The 27235-nt window shown below is 40.1% G+C and overlaps 1 protein-coding gene across 1 annotated transcript in view; it reads left to right on the top strand.

Annotated features, from left to right (window-relative positions):
- Positions 1-363: 363 nt before the first annotated feature.
- Positions 364-27235, top strand: part of LOC148506510 (HLA class II histocompatibility antigen, DM beta chain-like) — a 45158-nt gene continuing 18286 nt past the window's right edge. Inside the window, exon 1 of the mRNA XM_088446527.1 lies at positions 364-439. Coding sequence (XP_088302653.1) covers positions 376-439 — 64 coding nt within the window. The 5' untranslated portion in view covers positions 364-375. The remainder of the gene's footprint in view (positions 440-27235) is intronic.

Here is a 27235-nt window from a genome sequence, read left to right on the forward strand (position 1 = left end):
AATCTAGCAACGTAGTTTTGTCGCTCCCAGTTGCTTTATTTATGTGAATAAGACGAACATTTTGAGTGAGAAAGACGCTCAGTACGGCTGAGTCGCTCAGGACCTGAGAGGGATATTTGCCGCGAGCAACAGTGTATGAGGGCACAGCAGTATGAATTCCAAAAGATGGATCCGGACCCTTCCATCGTGTATTCCTACTTTAGTTTCACTCTGACAGACCAAAAAGTACCTTATAAGTTTGAACAATGTTCTCCTTAGTAACAAGTGATGCTAGGGGCTTCAGATTTTCCTACTGGCTGGAAACTACAGGCCAGCAGGAAACTGGGGATTTTAGCAAACCTGGCTCGGGATATTGGAGAGAGAGAGACTGCAGAGATGAGAGGGTTATCTGCTGGTCTGCTGCTGCTGATATACAGCACTATATACTACTCTGCGACAGGTACAGACAGCGTATATTTACCTATACATACTGATATACAGCACTATATACTACTCTGCGACAGGTACAGACAGCGCATATTTACCTATACATACTGATATACAGCAATATATACTACTCTGCTACAGGTACAGACAGCGCATATTTACCTATACATACTGATATACAGCAATATATACTACTCTGCTACAGGTACAGACAGCGCATATTTACCTATACATACTGATATACAGCACTATATTCTACTCTGCAACAGGTACAGACAGCGCATATTTACCTATACATACTGATATACAGCAATATATACTACTCTGCGACAGGTACAGACAGCGTATATTTACCTATATATACTGATATACAGCACTATATACTACTCTGCGACAGGTACAGACAGCGCATATTTACCTATACATACTGATATACAGCAATATATACTACTCTGCGACAGGTACAGACAGCGCATATTTACCTATACATACTGATATACAGCAATATACTACTCTGCGACAGGTACAGACAGCGCATATTTACCTATACATACTGATATACAGCAATATATACTACTCTGCGACAGGTACAGACAGCGTATATTTACCTATACATACTGATATACAGCAATATATACTACTCTGCTACAGGTACAGACAGCGCATATTTACCTATACATACTGATATACAGCACTATATTCTACTCTGCAACAGGTACAGACAGCGCATATTTACCTATACATACTGATATACAGCAATATATACTACTCTGCGACAGGTACAGACAGCGTATATTTACCTATATATACTGATATACAGCATTATATACTACTCTGCGACAGGTACAGACAGCGCATATTTACCTATACATACTGATATACAGCAATATATACTACTCTGCGACAGGTACAGACAGCGCATATTTACCTATACATACTGATATACAGCAATATATACTACTCTGCGACAGGTACAGACAGCGCATATTTACCTATACATACTGATATACAGCACTATATACTACTCTGCTACAGGTACAGACAGCGTATATTTACCTATACATACTGATATACAGCAATATATACTACTCTGCTACAGGTACAGACAGCGTATATTTACCTATACATACTGATATACAGCAATATATACTACTCTGCGACAGGTACAGACAGCGCATATTTACCTATACATACTGATATACAGCAATATATACTACTCTGCGACAGGTACAGACAGCGTATATTTACCTATACATACTGATATACAGCAATATATACTACTCTGCGACAGGTACAGACAGCGCATATTTACCTATACATACTGATATACAGCACTATATACTACTCTGCGACAGGTACAGACAGCGCATATTTACCTATACATACTGATATACAGCAATATATACTACTCTGCTACAGGTACAGACAGCGCATATTTACCTATACATACTGATATACAGCAATATATACTACTCTGCTACAGGTACAGACAGCGCATATTTACCTATACATACTGATATACAGCAATATATACTACTCTGCAACAGGTACAGACAGCGTATATTTACCTATACATACTGATATACAGCACTATATACTACTCTGCTACAGGTACAGACAGCGTATATTTACCTATACATACTGATATACAGCAATATATACTACTCTGCGACAGGTACAGACAGCGTATATTTACCTATACATACTGATATACAGCACTATATACTACTCTGCGACAGGTACAGACAGCGCATATTTACCTATACATACTGATATACAGCACTATATACTACTCTGCTACAGGTACAGACAGCGCATATTTACCTATACATACTGATATACAGCACTATATACTACTCTGCTACAGGTACAGACAGCGCATATTTACCTATACATACTGATATACAGCAATATACTACTCTGCGACAGGTACAGACAGCGCATATTTACCTATACATACTGATATACAGCACTATATACTACTCTGCTACAGGTACAGACAGCGCATATTTACCTATACATACTGATATACAGCACTATATACTACTCTGCGACAGGTACAGACAGCGCATATTTACCTATACATACTGATATACAGCACTATATACTACTCTGCGACAGGTACAGACAGCGCATATTTACCTATACATACTGATATACAGCACTATATACTACTCTGCGACAGGTACAGACAGCGCATATTTACCTATATATACTGATATACAGCACTATATACTACTCTGCGACAGGTACAGACAGCGCATATTTACCTATACATACTGATATACAGCAATATATACTACTCTGCGACAGGTACAGACAGCGTATATTTACCTATACATACTGATATACAGCACTATATACTACTCTGCGACAGGTACAGACAGCGCATATTTACCTATACATACTGATATACAGCACTATATACTACTCTGCGACAGGTACAGACAGCGCATATTTACCTATACATACTGATATACAGCAATATATACTACTCTGCTACAGGTACAGACAGCGCATATTTACCTATATATACTGATATACAGCACTATATACTACTCTGCGACAGGTACAGACAGCGCATATTTACCTATACATACTGATATACAGCACTATATACTACTCTGCTACAGGTACAGACAGCGCATATTTACCTATACATACTGATATACAGCAATATATACTACTCTGCGACAGGTACAGACAGCGCATATTTACCTATACATACTGATATACAGCAATATATACTACTCTGCTACAGGTACAGACAGCGTATATTTACCTATACATACTGATATACAGCAATATATACTACTCTGCGACAGGTACAGACAGCGCATATTTACCTATACATACTGATATACAGCACTATATACTACTCTGCTACAGGTACAGACAGCGCATATTTACCTATATATACTGATATACAGCACTATATACTACTCTGCGACAGGTACAGACAGCGTATATTTACCTATACATACTGATATACAGCAATATATACTACTCTGCGACAGGTACAGACAGCGCATATTTACCTATACATACTGATATACAGCAATATATACTACTCTGCGACAGGTACAGACAGCGCATATTTACCTATACATACTGATATACAGCACTATATACTACACTGCGACAGGTACAGACAGCGTATATTTACCTATACATACTGATATACAGCACTATATACTACTCTGCTACAGGTACAGACAGCGTATATTTACCTATACATACTGATATACAGCAATATATACTACTCTGCGACAGGTACAGACAGCGCATATTTACCTATACATACTGATATACAGCAATATATACTACTCTGCGACAGGTACAGACAGCGTATATTTACCTATACATACTGATATACAGCAATATATACTACTCTGCGACAGGTACAGACAGCGCATATTTACCTATACATACTGATATACAGCAATATATACTACTCTGCGACAGGTACAGACAGCGCATATTTACCTATACATACTGATATACAGCACTATATACTACTCTGCGACAGGTACAGACAGCGCATATTTACCTATACATACTGATATACAGCACTATATACTACTCTGCGACAGGTACAGACAGCGCATATTTACCTATACATACTGATATACAGCAATATACTACTCTGCGACAGGTACAGACAGCGCATATTTACCTATACATACTGATATACAGCACTATATACTACTCTGCGACAGGTACAGACAGCGTATATTTACCTATACATACTGATATACAGCAATATATACTACTCTGCGACAGGTACAGACAGCGTATATTTACCTATACATACTGATATACAGCACTATATACTACTCTGCGACAGGTACAGACAGCGCATATTTACCTATACATACTGATATACAGCACTATATACTACTCTGCTACAGGTACAGACAGCGCATATTTACCTATACATACTGATATACAGCAATATACTACTCTGCGACAGGTACAGACAGCGTATATTTACCTATACATACTGATATACAGCACTATATACTACTCTGCGACAGGTACAGACAGCGCATATTTACCTATACATACTGATATACAGCAATATACTACTCTGCGACAGGTACAGACAGCGTATATTTACCTATACATACTGATATACAGCACTATATACTACTCTGCGACAGGTACAGACAGCGTATATTTACCTATACATACTGATATACAGCACTATATACTACTCTGCGACAGGTACAGACAGCGTATATTTACCTATACATACTGATATACAGCACTATATACTACTCTGCGACAGGTACAGACAGCGCATATTTACCTATACATACTGATATACAGCAATATATACTACTCTGCGACAGGTACAGACAGCGCATATTTACCTATACATACTGATATACAGCAATATACTACTCTGCGACAGGTACAGACAGCGTATATTTACCTATACATACTGATATACAGCACTATATACTACTCTGCGACAGGTACAGACAGCGTATATTTACCTATACATACTGATATACAGCACTATATACTACTCTGCGACAGGTACAGACAGCGTATATTTACATATACATACTGATATACAGCACTATATACTACTCTGCGACAGGTACAGACAGCGCATATTTACCTATACATACTGATATACAGCAATATATACTACTCTGCAACAGGTACAGACAGCGTATATTTACCTATACATACTGATATACAGCACTATATACTACTCTGCTACAGGTACAGACAGCGTATATTTACCTATACATACTGATATACAGCACTATATACTACTCTGCTACAGGTACAGACAGCGCATATTTACCTATACATACTGATATACAGCACTATATACTACTCTGCTACAGGTACAGACAGCGCATATTTACCTATACATACTGATATACAGCACTATATACTACTCTGCGACAGGTACAGACAGCGTATATTTACCTATACATACTGATATACAGCACTATATACTACTCTGCGACAGGTACAGACAGCGCATATTTACCTATACATACTGATATACAGCAATATATACTACTCTGCGACAGGTACAGACAGCGCATATTTACCTATACATACTGATATACAGCACTATATACTACACTGCGACAGGTACAGACAGCGTATATTTACCTATACATACTGATATACAGCACTATATACTACTCTGCTACAGGTACAGACAGCGTATATTTACCTATACATACTGATATACAGCAATATATACTACTCTGCGACAGGTACAGACAGCGCATATTTACCTATACATACTGATATACAGCAATATATACTACTCTGCGACAGGTACAGACAGCGTATATTTACCTATACATACTGATATACAGCAATATATACTACTCTGCGACAGGTACAGACAGCGCATATTTACCTATACATACTGATATACAGCACTATATACTACTCTGCGACAGGTACAGACAGCGCATATTACCTATACATACTGATATACAGCACTATATACTACTCTGCGACAGGTACAGACAGCGCATATTTACCTATACATACTGATATACAGCACTATATACTACTCTGCGACAGGTACAGACAGCGCATGTTTACCTATACATACTGATATACAGCAATATACTACTCTGCGACAGGTACAGACAGCGCATATTTACCTATACATACTGATATACAGCACTATATACTACTCTGCGACAGGTACAGACAGCGTATATTTACCTATACATACTGATATACAGCAATATATACTACTCTGCGACAGGTACAGACAGCGTATATTTACCTATACATACTGATATACAGCACTATATACTACTCTGCGACAGGTACAGACAGCGCATATTTACCTATACATACTGATATACAGCACTATATACTACTCTGCTACAGGTACAGACAGCGCATATTTACCTATACATACTGATATACAGCACTATATACTACTCTGCTACAGGTACAGACAGCGTATATTTACCTATACATACTGATATACAGCAATATATACTACTCTGCGACAGGTACAGACAGCGCATATTTACCTATACATACTGATATACAGCAATATATACTACTCTGCTACAGGTACAGACAGCGCATATTTACCTATACATACTGATATACAGCAATATATACTACTCTGCTACAGGTACAGACAGCGCATATTTACCTATACATACTGATATACAGCAATATATACTACTCTGCGACAGGTACAGACAGCGCATATTTACCTATACATACTGATATACAGCAATATATACTACTCTGCGACAGGTACAGACAGCGTATATTTACCTATACATACTGATATACAGCAATATATACTACTCTGCGACAGGTACAGACAGCGCATATTTACCTATACATACTGATATACAGCACTATATACTACTCTGCGACAGGTACAGACAGCGCATATTACCTATACATACTGATATACAGCACTATATACTACTCTGCGACAGGTACAGACAGCGCATATTTACCTATACATACTGATATACAGCACTATATACTACTCTGCGACAGGTACAGACAGCGCATATTTACCTATACATACTGATATACAGCAATATACTACTCTGCGACAGGTACAGACAGCGCATATTTACCTATACATACTGATATACAGCACTATATACTACTCTGCGACAGGTACAGACAGCGTATATTTACCTATACATACTGATATACAGCAATATATACTACTCTGCGACAGGTACAGACAGCGTATATTTACCTATACATACTGATATACAGCACTATATACTACTCTGCGACAGGTACAGACAGCGCATATTTACCTATACATACTGATATACAGCACTATATACTACTCTGCTACAGGTACAGACAGCGCATATTTACCTATACATACTGATATACAGCACTATATACTACTCTGCTACAGGTACAGACAGCGTATATTTACCTATACATACTGATATACAGCAATATATACTACTCTGCGACAGGTACAGACAGCGCATATTTACCTATACATACTGATATACAGCAATATATACTACTCTGCTACAGGTACAGACAGCGCATATTTACCTATACATACTGATATACAGCAATATATACTACTCTGCTACAGGTACAGACAGCGCATATTTACCTATACATACTGATATACAGCACTATATTCTACTCTGCAACAGGTACAGACAGCGCATATTTACCTATACATACTGATATACAGCACTATATACTACTCTGCTACAGGTACAGACAGCGTATATTTACCTATACATACTGATATACAGCACTATATACTACTCTGCTACAGGTACAGACAGCGCATATTTACCTATACATACTGATATACAGCACTATATACTACTCTGCTACAGGTACAGACAGCGCATATTTACCTATACATACTGATATACAGCACTATATACTACTCTGCGACAGGTACAGACAGCGTATATTTACCTATACATACTGATATACAGCAATATATACTACTCTGCGACAGGTACAGACAGCGCATATTTACCTATACATACTGATATACAGCAATATATACTACTCTGCTACAGGTACAGACAGCGTATATTTACCTATACATACTGATATACAGCACTATATACTACTCTGCTACAGGTACAGACAGCGTATATTTACATATACATAATGATATACAGCAATATATACTACTCTGCGACAGGTACAGACAGCGCATATTTACCTATACATACTGATATACAGCAATATATACTACTCTGCGACAGGTACAGACAGCGTATATTTACCTATACATACTGATATACAGCAATATATACTACTCTGCGACAGGTACAGACAGCGCATATTTACCTATACATACTGATATACAGCACTATATACTACTCTGCGACAGGTACAGACAGCGCATATTTACCTATACATACTGATATACAGCACTATATACTACTCTGCGACAGGTACAGACAGCGCATATTTACCTATACATACTGATATACAGCAATATACTACTCTGCGACAGGTACAGACAGTGCATATTTACCTATACATACTGATATACAGCACTATATACTACTCTGCGACAGGTACAGACAGCGTATATTTACCTATACATACTGATATACAGCAATATATACTACTCTGCGACAGGTACAGACAGCGTATATTTACCTATACATACTGATATACAGCACTATATACTACTCTGCGACAGGTACAGACAGCGCATATTTACCTATACATACTGATATACAGCACTATATACTACTCTGCTACAGGTACAGACAGCGCATATTTACCTATACATACTGATATACAGCACTATATACTACTCTGCTACAGGTACAGACAGCGTATATTTACCTATACATACTGATATACAGCAATATATACTACTCTGCGACAGGTACAGACAGCGCATATTTACCTATACATACTGATATACAGCAATATATACTACTCTGCTACAGGTACAGACAGCGCATATTTACCTATACATACTGATATACAGCACTATATTCTACTCTGCAACAGGTACAGACAGCGCATATTTACCTATACATACTGATATACAGCACTATATACTACTCTGCGACAGGTACAGACAGCGTATATTTACCTATACATACTGATATACAGCACTATATACTACTCTGCGACAGGTACAGACAGCGTATATTTACCTATACATACTGATATACAGCACTATATACTACTCTGCTACAGGTACAGACAGGGCATATTTACCTATACATACTGATATACAGCACTATATACTACTCTGCGACAGGTACAGACAGCGCATATTTACCTATACATACTGATATACAGCACTATATACTACTCTGCGACAGGTACAGACAGCGCATATTTACCTATACATACTGATATACAGCACTATATACTACTCTGCGACAGGTACAGACAGCGCATATTTACCTATACATACTGATATACAGCAATATATACTACTCTGCAACAGGTACAGACAGCGTATATTTACCTATACATACTGATATACAGCACTATATACTACTCTGCTACAGGTACAGACAGCGTATATTTACCTATACATACTGATATACAGCAATATATACTACTCTGCGACAGGTACAGACAGCGTATATTTACCTATACATACTGATATACAGCACTATATACTACTCTGCGACAGGTACAGACAGCGCATATTTACCTATACATACTGATATACAGCACTATATACTACTCTGCTACAGGTACAGACAGCGCATATTTACCTATACATACTGATATACAGCACTATATACTACTCTGCTACAGGTACAGACAGCGCATATTTACCTATACATACTGATATACAGCAATATACTACTCTGCGACAGGTACAGACAGCGCATATTTACCTATACATACTGATATACAGCACTATATACTACTCTGCTACAGGTACAGACAGCGCATATTTACCTATACATACTGATATACAGCACTATATACTACTCTGCTACAGGTACAGACAGCGCATATTTACCTATACATACTGATATACAGCACTATATACTACTCTGCGACAGGTACAGACAGCGTATATTTACCTATACATACTGATATACAGCACTATATACTACTCTGCGACAGGTACAGACAGCGTATATTTACCTATACATACTGATATGCAGCACTGTATACTACTCTGCTACAGGTACAGACAGCGCATATTTACCTATACATACTGATATACAGCAATATATACTACTCTGCGACAGGTACAGACAGCGCATATTTACCTATACATACTGATATACAGCAATATATACTACTCTGCTACAGGTACAGACAGCGCATATTTACCTATACATACTGATATACAGCACTATATACTACTCTGCGACAGGTACAGACAGCGCATATTTACCTATACATACTGATATACAGCACTATATACTACTCTGCGACAGGTACAGACAGCGCATATTTACCTATATATACTGATATACAGCACTATATACTACTCTGCGACAGGTACAGACAGCGCATATTTACCTATACATACTGATATACAGCAATATATACTACTCTGCGACAGGTACAGACAGCGTATATTTACCTATACATACTGATATACAGCACTATATACTACTCTGCGACAGGTACAGACAGCGCATATTTACCTATTCATACTGATATACAGCACTATATACTACTCTGCGACAGGTACAGACAGCGCATATTTACCTATACATACTGATATACTGCACTATATACTACTCTGCGACAGGTACAGACAGCGCATATTTACCTATACATACTGATATACAGCAATATATACTACTCTGCTACAGGTACAGACAGCGCATATTTACCTATATATACTGATATACAGCACTATATACTACTCTGCGACAGGTACAGACAGCGCATATTTACCTATACATACTGATATACAGCACTATATACTACTCTGCGACAGGTACAGACAGCGCATATTTACCTATACATACTGATATACAGCACTATATACTACTCTGCGACAGGTACAGACAGCGCATATTTACCTATATATACTGATATACAGCACTATATACTACTCTGCGACAGGTACAGACAGCGCATATTTACCTATACATACTGATATACAGCACTATATACTACTCTGCGACAGGTACAGACAGCGCATATTTACCTATACATACTGATATACAGCACTATATACTACTCTGCGACAGGTACAGACAGCGCATATTTACCTATACATACTGATATACAGCAATATATACTACTCTGCTACAGGTACAGACAGCGCATATTTACCTATATATACTGATATACAGCACTATATACTACTCTGCGACAGGTACAGACAGCGCATATTTACCTATACATACTGATATACAGCACTATATACTACTCTGCTACAGGTACAGACAGCGCATATTTACCTATACATACTGATATACAGCAATATATACTACTCTGCGACAGGTACAGACAGCGCATATTTACCTATACATACTGATATACAGCAATATATACTACTCTGCTACAGGTACAGACAGCGTATATTTACCTATACATACTGATATACAGCAATATATACTACTCTGCGACAGGTACAGACAGCGCATATTTACCTATACATACTGATATACAGCACTATATACTACTCTGCTACAGGTACAGACAGCGCATATTTACCTATACATACTGATATACAGCACTATATACTACTCTGCGACAGGTACAGACAGCGTATATTTACCTATACATACTGATATACAGCAGTATATACTACTCTGCGACAGGTACAGACAGCGCATATTTACCTATACATACTGATATACAGCAATATATACTACTCTGCGACAGGTACAGACAGCGCATATTTACCTATACATACTGATATACAGCACTATATACTACACTGCGACAGGTACAGACAGCGTATATTTACCTATACATACTGATATACAGCACTATATACTTCTCTGCTACAGGTACAGACAGCGTATATTTACCTATACATACTGATATACAGCAATATATACTACTCTGCGACAGGTACAGACAGCGCATATTTACCTATACATACTGATATACAGCAATATATACTACTCTGCGACAGGTACAGACAGCGTATATTTACCTATACATACTGATATACAGCAATATATACTACTCTGCGACAGGTACAGACAGCGCATATTTACCTATACATACTGATATACAGCAATATATACTACTCTGCGACAGGTACAGACAGCGCATATTTACCTATACATACTGATATACAGCACTATATACTACTCTGCGACAGGTACAGACAGCGCATATTTACCTATACATACTGATATACAGCACTATATACTACTCTGCGACAGGTACAGACAGCGCATATTTACCTATACATACTGATATACAGCAATATACTACTCTGCGACAGGTACAGACAGCGCATATTTACCTATACATACTGATATACAGCACTATATACTACTCTGCGACAGGTACAGACAGCGTATATTTACCTATACATACTGATATACAGCAATATATACTACTCTGCGACAGGTACAGACAGCGTATATTTACCTATACATACTGATATACAGCACTATATACTACTCTGCGACAGGTACAGACAGCGCATATTTACCTATACATACTGATATACAGCACTATATACTACTCTGCTACAGGTACAGACAGCGCATATTTACCTATACATACTGATATACAGCAATATACTACTCTGCGACAGGTACAGACAGCGTATATTTACCTATACATACTGATATACAGCACTGTATACTACTCTGCGACAGGTACAGACAGCGCATATTTACCTATACATACTGATATACAGCAATATACTACTCTGCGACAGGTACAGACAGCGTATATTTACCTATACATACTGATATACAGCACTATATACTACTCTGCGACAGGTACAGACAGCGTATATTTACCTATACATACTGATATACAGCACTATATACTACTCTGCGACAGGTACAGACAGCGTATATTTACCTATACATACTGATATACAGCACTATATACTACTCTGCGACAGGTACAGACAGCGTATATTTACATATACATACTGATATACAGCACTATATACTACTCTGCGACAGGTACAGACAGCGCATATTTACCTATACATACTGATATACAGCAATATATACTACTCTGCTACAGGTACAGACAGCGCATATTTACCTATATATACTGATATACAGCACTATATACTACTCTGCGACAGGTACAGACAGCGCATATTTACCTATACATACTGATATACAGCACTATATACTACTCTGCTACAGGTACAGACAGCGCATATTTACCTATACATACTGATATACAGCAATATATACTACTCTGCGACAGGTACAGACAGCGCATATTTACCTATACATACTGATATACAGCAATATATACTACTCTGCTACAGGTACAGACAGCGTATATTTACCTATACATACTGATATACAGCAATATATACTACTCTGCGACAGGTACAGACAGCGCATATTTACCTATACATACTGATATACAGCACTATATACTACTCTGCTACAGGTACAGACAGCGCATATTTACCTATACATACTGATATACAGCACTATATACTACTCTGCGACAGGTACAGACAGCGTATATTTACCTATACATACTGATATACAGCAATATATACTACTCTGCGACAGGTACAGACAGCGCATATTTACCTATACATACTGATATACAGCAATATATACTACTCTGCGACAGGTACAGACAGCGCATATTTACCTATACATACTGATATACAGCACTATATACTACACTGCGACAGGTACAGACAGCGTATATTTACCTATACATACTGATATACAGCACTATATACTTCTCTGCTACAGGTACAGACAGCGTATATTTATATATATGTATGTATCTATGTATATATATGTATGTATCTATGTATATATCTATGTATGTATCTATGTATATATATGTATGTGTATATATATATATATATATTAGGGGTGAGCGGGTTTGGATTTCTGAAATCCGAACCCCCCCGAGCCCCCCCGATCCGAGGCAGATCCGAGTCAGGCTCGACTTTTCCCGCCTGACTCGGATCTGAAATCGAGGCAAAACGTCATCATCCCGCCTTCCGAGTCTCGCGGGTTTTGGATCCTATATAAGGTACCCGCGTCGGCGCCATTTTCTCACTCGGCTGTGGACAGTGAAGAGGGAGGGTGGGAGTTAGGGCTGTGTAGTGTAGTGTAGTGTAGTGTAGTGCTGCTGTTGTCCACTACTTCAAAGTCCATAGGGGCTGGCTGTGTTGTGCTGTGCTGCTGTTGTTAATAGGGGCTGTGTCCACTACTTCAAAGTCCATAGGGGCTGGCTGGACTGTGTTGTGCAGTCAGTTCTCCATAGGGGCTGTGTCCACTCCAAAGTCCTGTGCAGTGTCCCAGTCCTAAAGGGGTGCTGTAGTGTTGTCCAGGGGGTGCTCTGTCCATCAGGGGTGCTCCACCCAAGTGCTAAAAAAATAATATATTTTCTGTGTTTGTGAATTGTGTGCGCAGTAGCCGCACGTGCATCAACAAAGTAGTGCCAAGCGTGCGCCTGTGTCATAAGTAAAGGGCCGGCTGGCTTGACCATTAAGGGTGCTGTAACCCCCGAAAGTACACTCCAGTCCAAACCAAAAAAAAATTATTTTCTGTGTTTGTGAATTGTGTGCGCAGTAGCCGCACATGCATCAACAAAGTAGTGCCAAGCGTGCGCCTGTGTCATAAGTAAAGGGCCGGCTGGCTTGACCGTTAAAGGGTGCTGTAACCCCCAAGGTACACTCCAGTCCAAACCAAAAAAAAAAATATTTTCTGTGTTTGTGAATTGTGTGCGCAGTAGCCGCACGTGCATCAACAAAGTAGTGCCAAGCGTGCGCCTGTGTCATAAGTAAAGGGCCGGCTGGCTTGACCGTTAAAGGGTGCTGTAACCCCCGAAAAAAAATTATTTTCTGTGTTTGTGAATTGTGTGCGCAGTAGCCGCACGTGCATCAACAAAGTAGTGCCAAGCGTGCACCTGTGTCATAAGTAAAGGGCCGGCTGGCTTGACCGTTAAAGGGTGCTGTAACCCCCGAAAGTACACTCCAGTCCAAACCAAAAAAAAATTATTTTCTGTGTTTGTGAATTGTGTGCGCAGTAGCCGCACGTGCATCAGCAAAGTAGTGCCAAGCGTGCGCCTGTGTCATAAGTAAAGGGCCGGCTGGCTTGACCGTTAAAGGGTGCTGTAACCCCCAAAGTACACTCCAGTCCAAACCAAAAAAAAAATTATTTTCTGTGTTTGTGAATTGTGTGCGCAGTAGCCGCACGTGCATCAACAAAGTAGTGCCAAGCGTGCGCCTGTGTCATAAGTAAAGGGCCGGCTGGCTTGACCGTTAAAGGGTGCTGTAACCCCCGAAAGTACACTCCAGTCCAAACCAAAAAAAAAAATATTTTCTGTGTTTGTGAATTGTGTGCGCAGTAGCCGCACCTGCATCAACAAAGTAGTGCAAAGCGTGCGCCTGTGTCATAAGTAAAGGGCCGGCTGGCTTGACCGTTAAGGGTGCTGTAACCCCCGAAAGTACACTCCAGTCCAAACCAAAAAAAAATTTATTTTCTGTGTTTGTGAATTGTGTGCGCAGTAGCCGCACGTGCATCAACAAAGTAGTGCCAAGCGTGCGCCTGTGTCATAAGTAAAGGGCCGGCTGGCTTGACCGTTAAAGGGTGCTGTAACCCCCAAAGTACACTCCAGTCCAAACCAAAAAAAAAATTATTTTCTGTGTTTGTGAATTGTGTGCGCAGTAGCCGCACGTGCATCAACAAAGTAGTGCCAAGCGTGCGCCTGTGTCATAAGTAAAGGGCCGGCTGGCTTGACCGTTAAAGGGTGCTGTAACCCCCAAAGTACACTCCAGTCCAAACCAAAAAAAAAATTATTTTCTGTGTTTGTGAATTGTGTGCGCAGTAGCCGCACGTGCATCAACAAAGTAGTGCCAAGCGTGCACCTGTGTCATAAGTAAAGGGCCGGCTGGCTTGACCGTTAAAGGGTGCTGTAACCCCCGAAAGTACACTCCAGTCCAAACCAAAAAAAAAATTATTTTCTGTGTTTGTGAATTGTGTGCGCAGTAGCCGCACGTGCATCAACAAAGTAGTGCCAAGCGTGCGCCTGTGTCTTAAGTAAAGGGCCGGCTGGCTTGACCGTTAAGGGTGCTGTAACCCCCGAAAGTACACTCCAGTCCAAACCAAAAAAAAAATTATTTTCTGTGTTTGTGAATTGTGTGCGCAGTAGCCGCACGTGCATCAACAAAGTAGTGCCAAGCGTGCGCCTGTGTCATAAGTAAAGGGCCGGCTGGCTTGACCGTTAAAGGGTGCTGTAACCCCCGAAAGTACACTCCAGTCCAAACCAAAAAAAAAATTATTTTCTGTGTTTGTGAATTGTGTGCGCAGTAGCCGCACGTGCATCAACAAAGTAGTGCCAAGCGTGCGCCTGTGTCATAAGTAAAGGGCCGGCTGGCTTGACCGTTAAGGGTGCTGTAACCCCCGAAAGTACACTCCAGTCCAAACCAAAAAAAAAATTATGTTCTGTGTTTAGCCGCACGTATATATCAAATCGATATAACATAAATGGAGGACCAAACTTTCTCCGATAAAAATAAAATAGAGAACGATCAAGAACCACTTCCTCCTAGTGCTGAAGCTGCTGCCACTAGTCATGACATAGACGATAACATGCCATCAACGTCGTCTGCCAAGGCCGATGCCCAATGTCATAGTAGAGGGCACATACAATCCCAAATGGCAAAGTTCAGGAAAATGACCTTGAAAAAGACATTTAAATCAGCTGAAGAGAAACGTAAACTTGCCAATATGCCATTTACGACACGGAGTGGCAAGGAACGGCTAAGGTCGATCCCTAGTATGTTCATGACTAGTGGTTCAGCTTCACATGACGATGGAAGCCCTCCTCCCACTAAAAAAATCAAAAGAGTTAAGCTGGCAAAAGCACAGCGAAGAACTGTGCTTTCTAAGAAGATATCACAAATCCCCAAGGAGAGTCCAAGTGTGGTGGTGGTTGCGATGCCTGACCTTCCCAGCACTGGACGGGAAGAGGTGGCTCTTTCCACCATTTGCACGCCCCCTGCAAGTGCTGAAAGGAGCACCCACAGTCCACTTGCTGATATGCAAATTGAAGATGTCACTGTTGAAGTACAACAGGATGAAGATACTGGTGTAGCTGGCGCTGAGAAGGAAGTTGGCGAGGAGGATTCTGATGGTGATGTGGTTTGTTTAAATCAGGCTCCGGGGGAGACAGTTGTTGTCCGTGGGATGAAAAAGCCCATCACGGTCATGCCTGGGCAGAAGACCAAACATTCCACCTCTTTGGTCTGGCAATATTTCTATCCAAATCCGGACAACAACTGTCTTGCCATATGTACCATATGTAAAGGTGAAATAAGTAGGGGTAGGGACGTCAACCACCTAGGAACATCCTCCCTTATACGGCACCTGCAGCGCGTTCATAAAAAGTTACTGTCAAGTTCAGAAACTTTGGCTAAGACCGTAAGCAGTCCAGGGACACCTAAATCCCGTTGTCCTGTTGTATCCAAGCGCCTGCAAACCACACCGTCAACTCCCTCCTCGTCAATTTCCTCCTTAGTCAGGATCGGAAGTAGTCCTGCAGGCCATGTCACTGGCATGACTGACTCTCCTATCCGGGATTCCTCTGGAGGATCCTGCATTGCTACGCCTACTGCTGCCGCTGCTGCTGTTGCTGCTGCTGGGAGTCGTTCATCATCCCAGAGAGGAAGTAGGAACACCACTACTTTTACTAAACAATTGACCCTCCAACAGTCCTTAGCGAGGAGGATGAAGTACGACAGCAGTCATCCTGAAGCAAAACGTATAACTGAGGCCTTGACTGCTATGTTGGTGTTAGACGTGCGTCCGGTATCCGCCATTAGTGCAGTGGGATTTAGACAATTGATGGAGGTAGTGTGTCCCCGGTTCCAAATCCCGTCTAGATTCCACTTCACTAGGCAGGCGATACCGAGACTGTACAGAAACGTCAGAAAAAGTGTCCTCAGTGTCCTGAAAAATGCCGTTGTACACAATGTCCACTTAGCCACGGACATGTGGACAAGTGGAACAGGGCAGACTAAGGACTATATGACTGTGACAGCCCACTGGGTAGATGTATCACCTTACGCAGCAACAGCAGCAGCGTCACCAGTAGCAGCATCTCAGAAACGCCAGCTCGTTACAAGGCAGGCTACGCTGTGTATCACCGGTTTCAGTAAGAGGCACACCGCCGACAACCTCTTAGAGAAACTGAGGGAAATCATCGCCCAGTGGCTTACCCCACTTAGACTCTCCTGGGGATTTGTGATATCTGACAATGCCACCAATATTGTGCGGGCATTACATCTGGGCAAATTCCAGCACGTCCCATGTTTTGCTCACACAATAAACTTGGTGGTGCAGAATTTTCTGAAAAGCGACAGGGGCGTGCAGGAGACGCTTTGGGTGGCCCGAAAAATTTCTGGCCACTTTCGCCATTCAGCGACTGCGTGCCGAAGACTGGAGCGCCAGCAAACACTCTTGAACCTGCCCCGCCATCACCTGAAGCAAGAGGTTGTGACGCGGTGGAACTCAACCCTCTATATGCTTCAGAGGATGGAGGAGCAGCAAAAGGCCATACAAGCCTATACATCCACCTATTACATAGGCAAAGGAGGGGGTATGCACCTGACTCAAGCGCAGTGGAGAATGATTTCCGTGTTGTGCAAGGTTCTCCAGCCCTTCGAACTTGCCACACGTGAAGTCAGTTCAGACACAGCCAGCTTGAGTCAGGTCATTCCCCTCATCAGGCTTTTGCAGAAGCAGCTGGAGAAAGTGAAGGAGGAGCTAAGACGGAGCGATTCCGCTCGGCATGTGGGACTTGTGGATGAAGCCCTTCATTCGCTTTGCCAGGATTCCAGGGTGGTCAATCTGTTGAAATCAGACCACTACATTTTGGCCACCGTGCTTGATCCTAGGTTTAAAGCCTATGTGGTGTCTCTCTTTCCGGCCGACACAAGCCTGCAGAGGTGCAAAGACCTGCTGGTGAACACACTGTCAGCTGAAGCGGAACGTGACACGTCAATGGCTCCTTCTTCATTTTCTCCCGCAACTGGGGCTGCCAGGAAAAAACTTAGGTATCCTAAGCAACCCGCTGGCGGTGATGCAGGGCAGGCAGGACCAAGTTTGGACATCTGGTCCGGACTGAAGGACCTGGCAACAATTTCTGACATGTCTACTGTCACTGCATATGATACTGTCACCATTGACAGAATGGTGGAGGATTACATCGGTGACAGCATCCAAGTAGGCATGTCAGACAGTCCATACCTGTACTGGCAGGAAAAAGAGGCAATTTGGAGGCCCCTGTACAAGCTGGCTCTATTTTACCTGAGTTGCCCCCCCTCCAGTGTGTACTCCGAAAGAGTGTTTAGTGCAGCCGGGAACCTTGTCAGCGAAAGGCGTAGGAGGTTGCTTCCACAGAATGTGGAGAAGATGATGTTCATCAAAATGAATTATCAGCTCTTCCAGGGAGACCAGCCTCCAGAAGGTACAGAGGGACCTGTGGTGGTGGATTCAAGTGGGGACGAGTTAATACTTTGTGAGGATGAGGATGTACACACTGAAGAGGGTGAGGAATCAGTGGATGAGGAGGATGAGGATGACATCTTGCCTCCGTAGAGCCAGTTTGTGCAGGGACACATTAATTGCCAGCTTGTTTTGTGGGGGCCCAAACGAACCAATCATTTCAGCCACAGTTGTGTGGCAGACCCTGGCGCTGAAATGATTGATTTGTTAAAGTGTGCATGTCCTGTTTATACAACATAAGGGTGGGTGGGAGGGCCCAAGGACAATTCCATCTTGCACTTCTTTTTTTTCTTTGCATTATGTACAGTTTGGGGCCTAGTTTTTCTAACTGCCATCCTGTCTGCCACTGCAGTGTCACTCCTAGATGGGTCACGTGTTTGTGCCGCCCACTCGTGTCGCTTAGCATAGTCATCCAGCTACCTCGGTGCAACCTTTTGGACATAAAAACACTATTGTGAGGTGTTCAGAATAGACTGGAAATGAGTGGAAATTAAGGTTATTGAGGTTAATAATAGCATAGGAGCAGAGAAACCAACAAATTCTGTGATTTTAGCTGTTTTTATGCTTTTTTTAAAAAAAATACAGATCCAAAACACAAAACCCAGAACCCAAAACACGGAAGGGTGGTTTTGGCAAAACCAATCCAGATCCAAAACACGAAGAAAGATCCAGATCCAAAACCAAAACACAAAACACGAAAAGTGGCCGGTGCACACCCCTAATATTTACCTATACATACTGATATACAGCAATATATACTACTCTGCGACAGGTACAGACAGCGCATATTTACCTATACATACTGATATACAGCAATATATACTACTCTGCGACAGGTACAGACAGCGTATATTTACCTATACATACTGATATACAGCAATATATACTACTCTGCGACAGGTACAGACAGCGCATATTTACCTATACATACTGATATACAGCAATATATACTACTCTGCGACAGGTACAGACAGCGCATATTTACCTATACATACTGATATACAGCACTATATACTACTCTGCGACAGGTACAGACAGCGCATATTTACCTATACATACTGATATACAGCACTATATACTACTCTGCGACAGGTACAGACAGCGCATATTTACCTATACATACTGATATACAGCAATATACTACTCTGCGACAGGTACAGACAGCGCATATTTACCTATACATACTGATATACAGCACTATATACTACTCTGCGACAGGTACAGACAGCGTATATTTACCTATACATACTGATATACAGCAATATATACTACTCTGCGACAGGTACAGACAGCGTATATTTACCTATACATACTGATATACAGCACTATATACTACTCTGCGACAGGTACAGACAGCGCATATTTACCTATACATACTGATATACAGCACTATATACTACTCTGCTACAGGTACAGACAGCGCATATTTACCTATACATACTGATATACAGCAATATACTACTCTGCGACAGGTACAGACAGCGTATATTTACCTATACATACTGATATACAGCACTATATACTACTCTGCGACAGGTACAGACAGCGCATATTTACCTATACATACTGATATACAGCAATATACTACTCTGCGACAGGTACAGACAGCGTATATTTACCTATACATACTGATATACAGCACTATATACTACTCTGCGACAGGTACAGACAGCGTATATTTACCTATACATACTGATATACAGCACTATATACTACTCTGCGACAGGTACAGACAGCGTATATTTACCTATACATACTGATATACAGCACTATATACTACTCTGCGACAGGTACAGACAGCGCATATTTACCTATACATACTGATATACAGCAATATATACTACTCTGCGACAGGTACAGACAGCGCATATTTACCTATACATACTGATATACAGCAATATACTACTCTGCGACAGGTACAGACAGCGTATATTTACCTATACATACTGATATACAGCACTATATACTACTCTGCGACAGGTACAGACAGCGTATATTTACCTATACATACTGATATACAGCACTATATACTACTCTGCGACAGGTACAGACAGCGTATATTTACATATACATACTGATATACAGCACTATATACTACTCTGCGACAGGTACAGACAGCGCATATTTACCTATACATACTGATATACAGCAATATATACTACTCTGCAACAGGTACAGACAGCGTATATTTACCTATACATACTGATATACAGCACTATATACTACTCTGCTACAGGTACAGACAGCGTATATTTACCTATACATACTGATATACAGCACTATATACTACTCTGCTACAGGTACAGACAGCGCATATTTACCTATACATACTGATATACAGCACTATATACTACTCTGCTACAGGTACAGACAGCGCATATTTACCTATACATACTGATATACAGCACTATATACTACTCTGCGACAGGTACAGACAGCGTATATTTACCTATACATACTGATATACAGCACTATATACTACTCTGCGACAGGTACAGACAACGCATATTTACCTATACATACTGATATACAGCAATATATACTACTCTGCGACAGGTACAGACAGCGCATATTTACCTATACATACTGATATACAGCACTATATACTACACTGCGACAGGTACAGACAGCGTATATTTACCTATACATACTGATATACAGCACTATATACTACTCTGCTACAGGTACAGACAGCGTATATTTACCTATACATACTGATATACAGCAATATATACTACTCTGCGACAGGTACAGACAGCGCATATTTACCTATACATACTGATATACAGCAATATATACTACTCTGTGACAGGTACAGACAGCGTATATTTACCTATACATACTGATATACAGCAATATATACTACTCTGCGACAGGTACAGACAGCGCATATTTACCTATACATACTGATATACAGCACTATATACTACTCTGCGACAGGTACAGACAGCGCATATTTACCTATACATACTGATATACAGCACTATATACTACTCTGCGACAGGTACAGACAGCGCATATTTACCTATACATACTGATATACAGCACTATATACTACTCTGCGACAGGTACAGACAGCGCATATTTACCTATACATACTGATATACAGCAATATACTACTCTGCGACAGGTACAGACAGCGCATATTTACCTATACATACTGATATACAGCACTATATACTACTCTGCGACAGGTACAGACAGCGTATATTTACCTATACATACTGATATACAGCACTATATACTACTCTGCGACAGGTACAGACAGCGTATATTTACCTATACATACTGATATACAGCACTATATACTACTCTGCGACAGGTACAGACAGCGCATATTTACCTATACATACTGATATACAGCACTATATACTACTCTGCTACAGGTACAGACAGCGCATATTTACCTATACATACTGATATACAGCACTATATACTACTCTGCTACAGGTACAGACAGCGTATATTTACCTATACATACTGATATACAGCAATATATACTACTCTGCGACAGGTACAGACAGCGCATATTTACCTATACATACTGATATACAGCAATATATACTACTCTGCTACAGGTACAGACAGCGCATATTTACCTATACATACTGATATACAGCAATATATACTACTCTGCGACAGGTACAGACAGCGCATATTTACCTATACATACTGATATACAGCACTATATACTACTCTGCGACAGGTACAGACAGCGCATATTTACCTATACATACTGATATACAGCACTATATACTACTCTGCGACAGGTACAGACAGCGTATATTTATCCATACATACTGATATACAGCAATATATACTACTCTGCGACAGGTACAGACAGGGCATATTTACCTATACATACTGATATACAGCACTATATACTACTCTGCTACAGGTACAGACAGCGTATATTTATCCATACATACTGATATACAGCACTATATACTACTCTGCGACAGGTACAGACAGCGCATATTTACCTATACATACTGATATACAGCACTATATACTACTCTGCGACAGGTACAGACAGCGCATATTTACCTATACATACTGATATACAGCAATATATACTACTCTGCGACAGGTACAGACAGCGCATATTTACCTATACATACTGATATACAGCAATATATACTACTCTGCTACAGGTACAGACAGCGCATATTTACCTATACATACTGATATACAGCACTATATACTACTCTGCTACAGGTACAGACAGCGCATATTTACCTATACATACTGATATACAGCACTATATACTACTCTGCTACAGGTACAGACAGCGTATATTTACCTATACATACTGATATACAGCACTATATACTACTCTGCGACAGGTACAGACAGGGCATATTTACCTATACATACTGATATACAGCACTATATACTACTCTGCGACAGGTACAGACAGCGCATATTTACCTATACATACTGATATACAGCAATATATACTACTCTGCTACAGGTACAGACAGCGCATATTTATTTACCTATACATACTGATATACAGCACTATATACTACTCTGCGACAGGTACAGACAGCGCATATTTACCTATACCTACTGATATACAGCAATATATACTATTCTACGACAGGTACAGACAGCGCATATTTACCTATACATACTGATATACAGCACTATATACTACTCTGTTACAGGTACAGACAGGGCATATTTACCTATACATACTGATATACAGCACTATATACTACTCTGCTACAGGTACAGACAGCGCATATTTACCTATACATACTGATATACAGCACTATATACTACTCTGCGACAGGTACAGACAGCGTATATTTACCTATACATACTGATATACAGCACTACATACTTCTCTGCTACAGGTACAGACAGCGCATATTTACCTATACATACTGATATACAGCACTATATACTACTCTGCTACAGGTACAGACAGCGCATATTTACCTATACATACTGATATACAGCACTATATACTACTCTGCGACAGGTACAGACAGCGTATATTTACCTATACATACTGATATACAGCACTATATACTACTCTGCGACAGGTACAGACAGCGCATATTTACCTTTACATACTGATATACAGCACTATATACTACTCTGCTACAGGTACAGACAGCGCATATTTACCTATACATACTGATATACAGCACTATATACTACTCTGCTACAGGTACAGACAGCGCATATTTACCTATACATACTGATATACAGCAATATACTACTCTGCTACAGGTACAGACAGCGCATATTTACCTATACATACTGATATACAGCACTATATACTACTCTGCTACAGGTACAGACAGCGCATATTTACCTATACATACTGATATACAGCACTATATACTACTCTGCGACAGGTACAGACAGGGCATATTTACCTATACATACTGATATACAGCACTATATACTACTCTGCGACAGGTACAGACAGCGCATATTTACCTATACATACTGATATACAGCAATATATACTACTCTGCTACAGGTACAGACAGCGCATATTTATTTACCTATACATACTGATATACAGCACTATATACTACTCTGCGACAGGTACAGACAGCGCATATTTACCTATACCTACTGATATACAGCAATATATACTATTCTACGACAGGTACAGACAGCGCATATTTACCTATACATACTGATATACAGCACTATATACTACTCTGTTACAGGTACAGACAGGGCATATTTACCTATACATACTGATATACAGCACTATATACTACTCTGCTACAGGTACAGACAGCGCATATTTACCTATACATACTGATATACAGCACTATATACTACTCTGCGACAGGTACAGACAGCGTATATTTACCTATACATACTGATATACAGCACTACATACTTCTCTGCTACAGGTACAGACAGCGCATATTTACCTATACATACTGATATACAGCACTATATACTACTCTGCTACAGGTACAGACAGCGCATATTTACCTATACATACTGATATACAGCACTATATACTACTCTGCGACAGGTACAGACAGCGTATATTTACCTATACATACTGATATACAGCACTATATACTACTCTGCGACAGGTACAGACAGCGCATATTTACCTTTACATACTGATATACAGCACTATATACTACTCTGCTACAGGTACAGACAGCGCATATTTACCTATACATACTGATATACAGCACTATATACTACTCTGCTACAGGTACAGACAGCGCATATTTACATATACATACTGATATACAGCAATATACTACTCTGCTACAGGTACAGACAGCGCATATTTACCTATACATACTGATATACAGCACTATATACTACTCTGCTACAGGTACAGACAGCGCATATTTACCTATACATAATGATATACAGCACTATATACTACTCTGCGACAGGTACAGACAGCGTATATTTACCTATACATACTGATATACAGCACTATATACTACTCTGCGACAGGTACAGACAACGTATATTTACCTATATATACTGATATACAGCACTATATACTACTCTGCGACAGGTACAGACAGCGTATATTTACCTATACATACTGATATACAGCAATATATACTACTCTGCGACAGGTACAGACAGCGCATATTTACCTATACATACTGATATACAGCACTATATACTACTCTGCGACAGGTACAGACAGCGCATATTTACCTATACATACTGATATACAGCACTATATACTACTCTGCGACAGGTACAGACAGCGCATATTTACCTATATATACTGATATACAGCAATATATACTACTCTGCGACAGGTACAGACAGCGCATATTTACCTATACATACTGATATACAGCACTATATACTACTCTGCGACAGGTACAGACAGCGCATATTTACCTATACATACTGATATACAGCACTATATACTACTCTGCGACAGGTACAGACAGCGCATATTTACCTATACATACTGATATACAGCACTATATACTACTCTGCGACAGGTACAGACAGCGTATATTTACCTATACATACTGATATACAGCACTATATACTACTCTGCGACAGGTACAGACAGCGCATATTTACCTATACATACTGATATACAGCAATACATACTACTCTGCGACAGGTACAGACAGCGTATATTTACCTATACATACTGATATACAGCAATATATACTACTCTGCAACAGGTACAGACAGCGTATATTTACCTATACATACTGATATACAGCACTATATACTACTCTGCGACAGGTACAGACAGCGCATATTTACCTATAGATACTGATATACAGCACTATATACTACTCTGCGACAGGTACAGACAGCGTATATTTACCTATATATACTGATATACAGCAATATATACTACTCTGCGACAGGTACAGACAGCGCATATTTACCTATACATACTGATATACAGCAATATATACTACTCTGCGACAGGTACAGACAGCGCATATTTACCTATACATACTGATATACAGCAATATATACTACTCTGCGACAGGTACAGACAGCGTATATTTACCTATACATACTGATATACAGCACTATATACTACTCTGCGACAGGTACAGACAGCGCATATTTACCTTTACATACTGATATACAGCAATATATACTACTCTGCGACAGGTACAGACCGTATATTTACCTATACATACTGATATACAGCACTATATACTACTCTGCGACAGGTA

Source organism: Taudactylus pleione, unplaced genomic scaffold (assembly GCF_031769625.1).
Source record: "Taudactylus pleione unplaced genomic scaffold, aTauple2 ptg000400l, whole genome shotgun sequence".
Classification (NCBI taxonomy): Eukaryota; Metazoa; Chordata; class Amphibia; order Anura; family Myobatrachidae; genus Taudactylus; species Taudactylus pleione.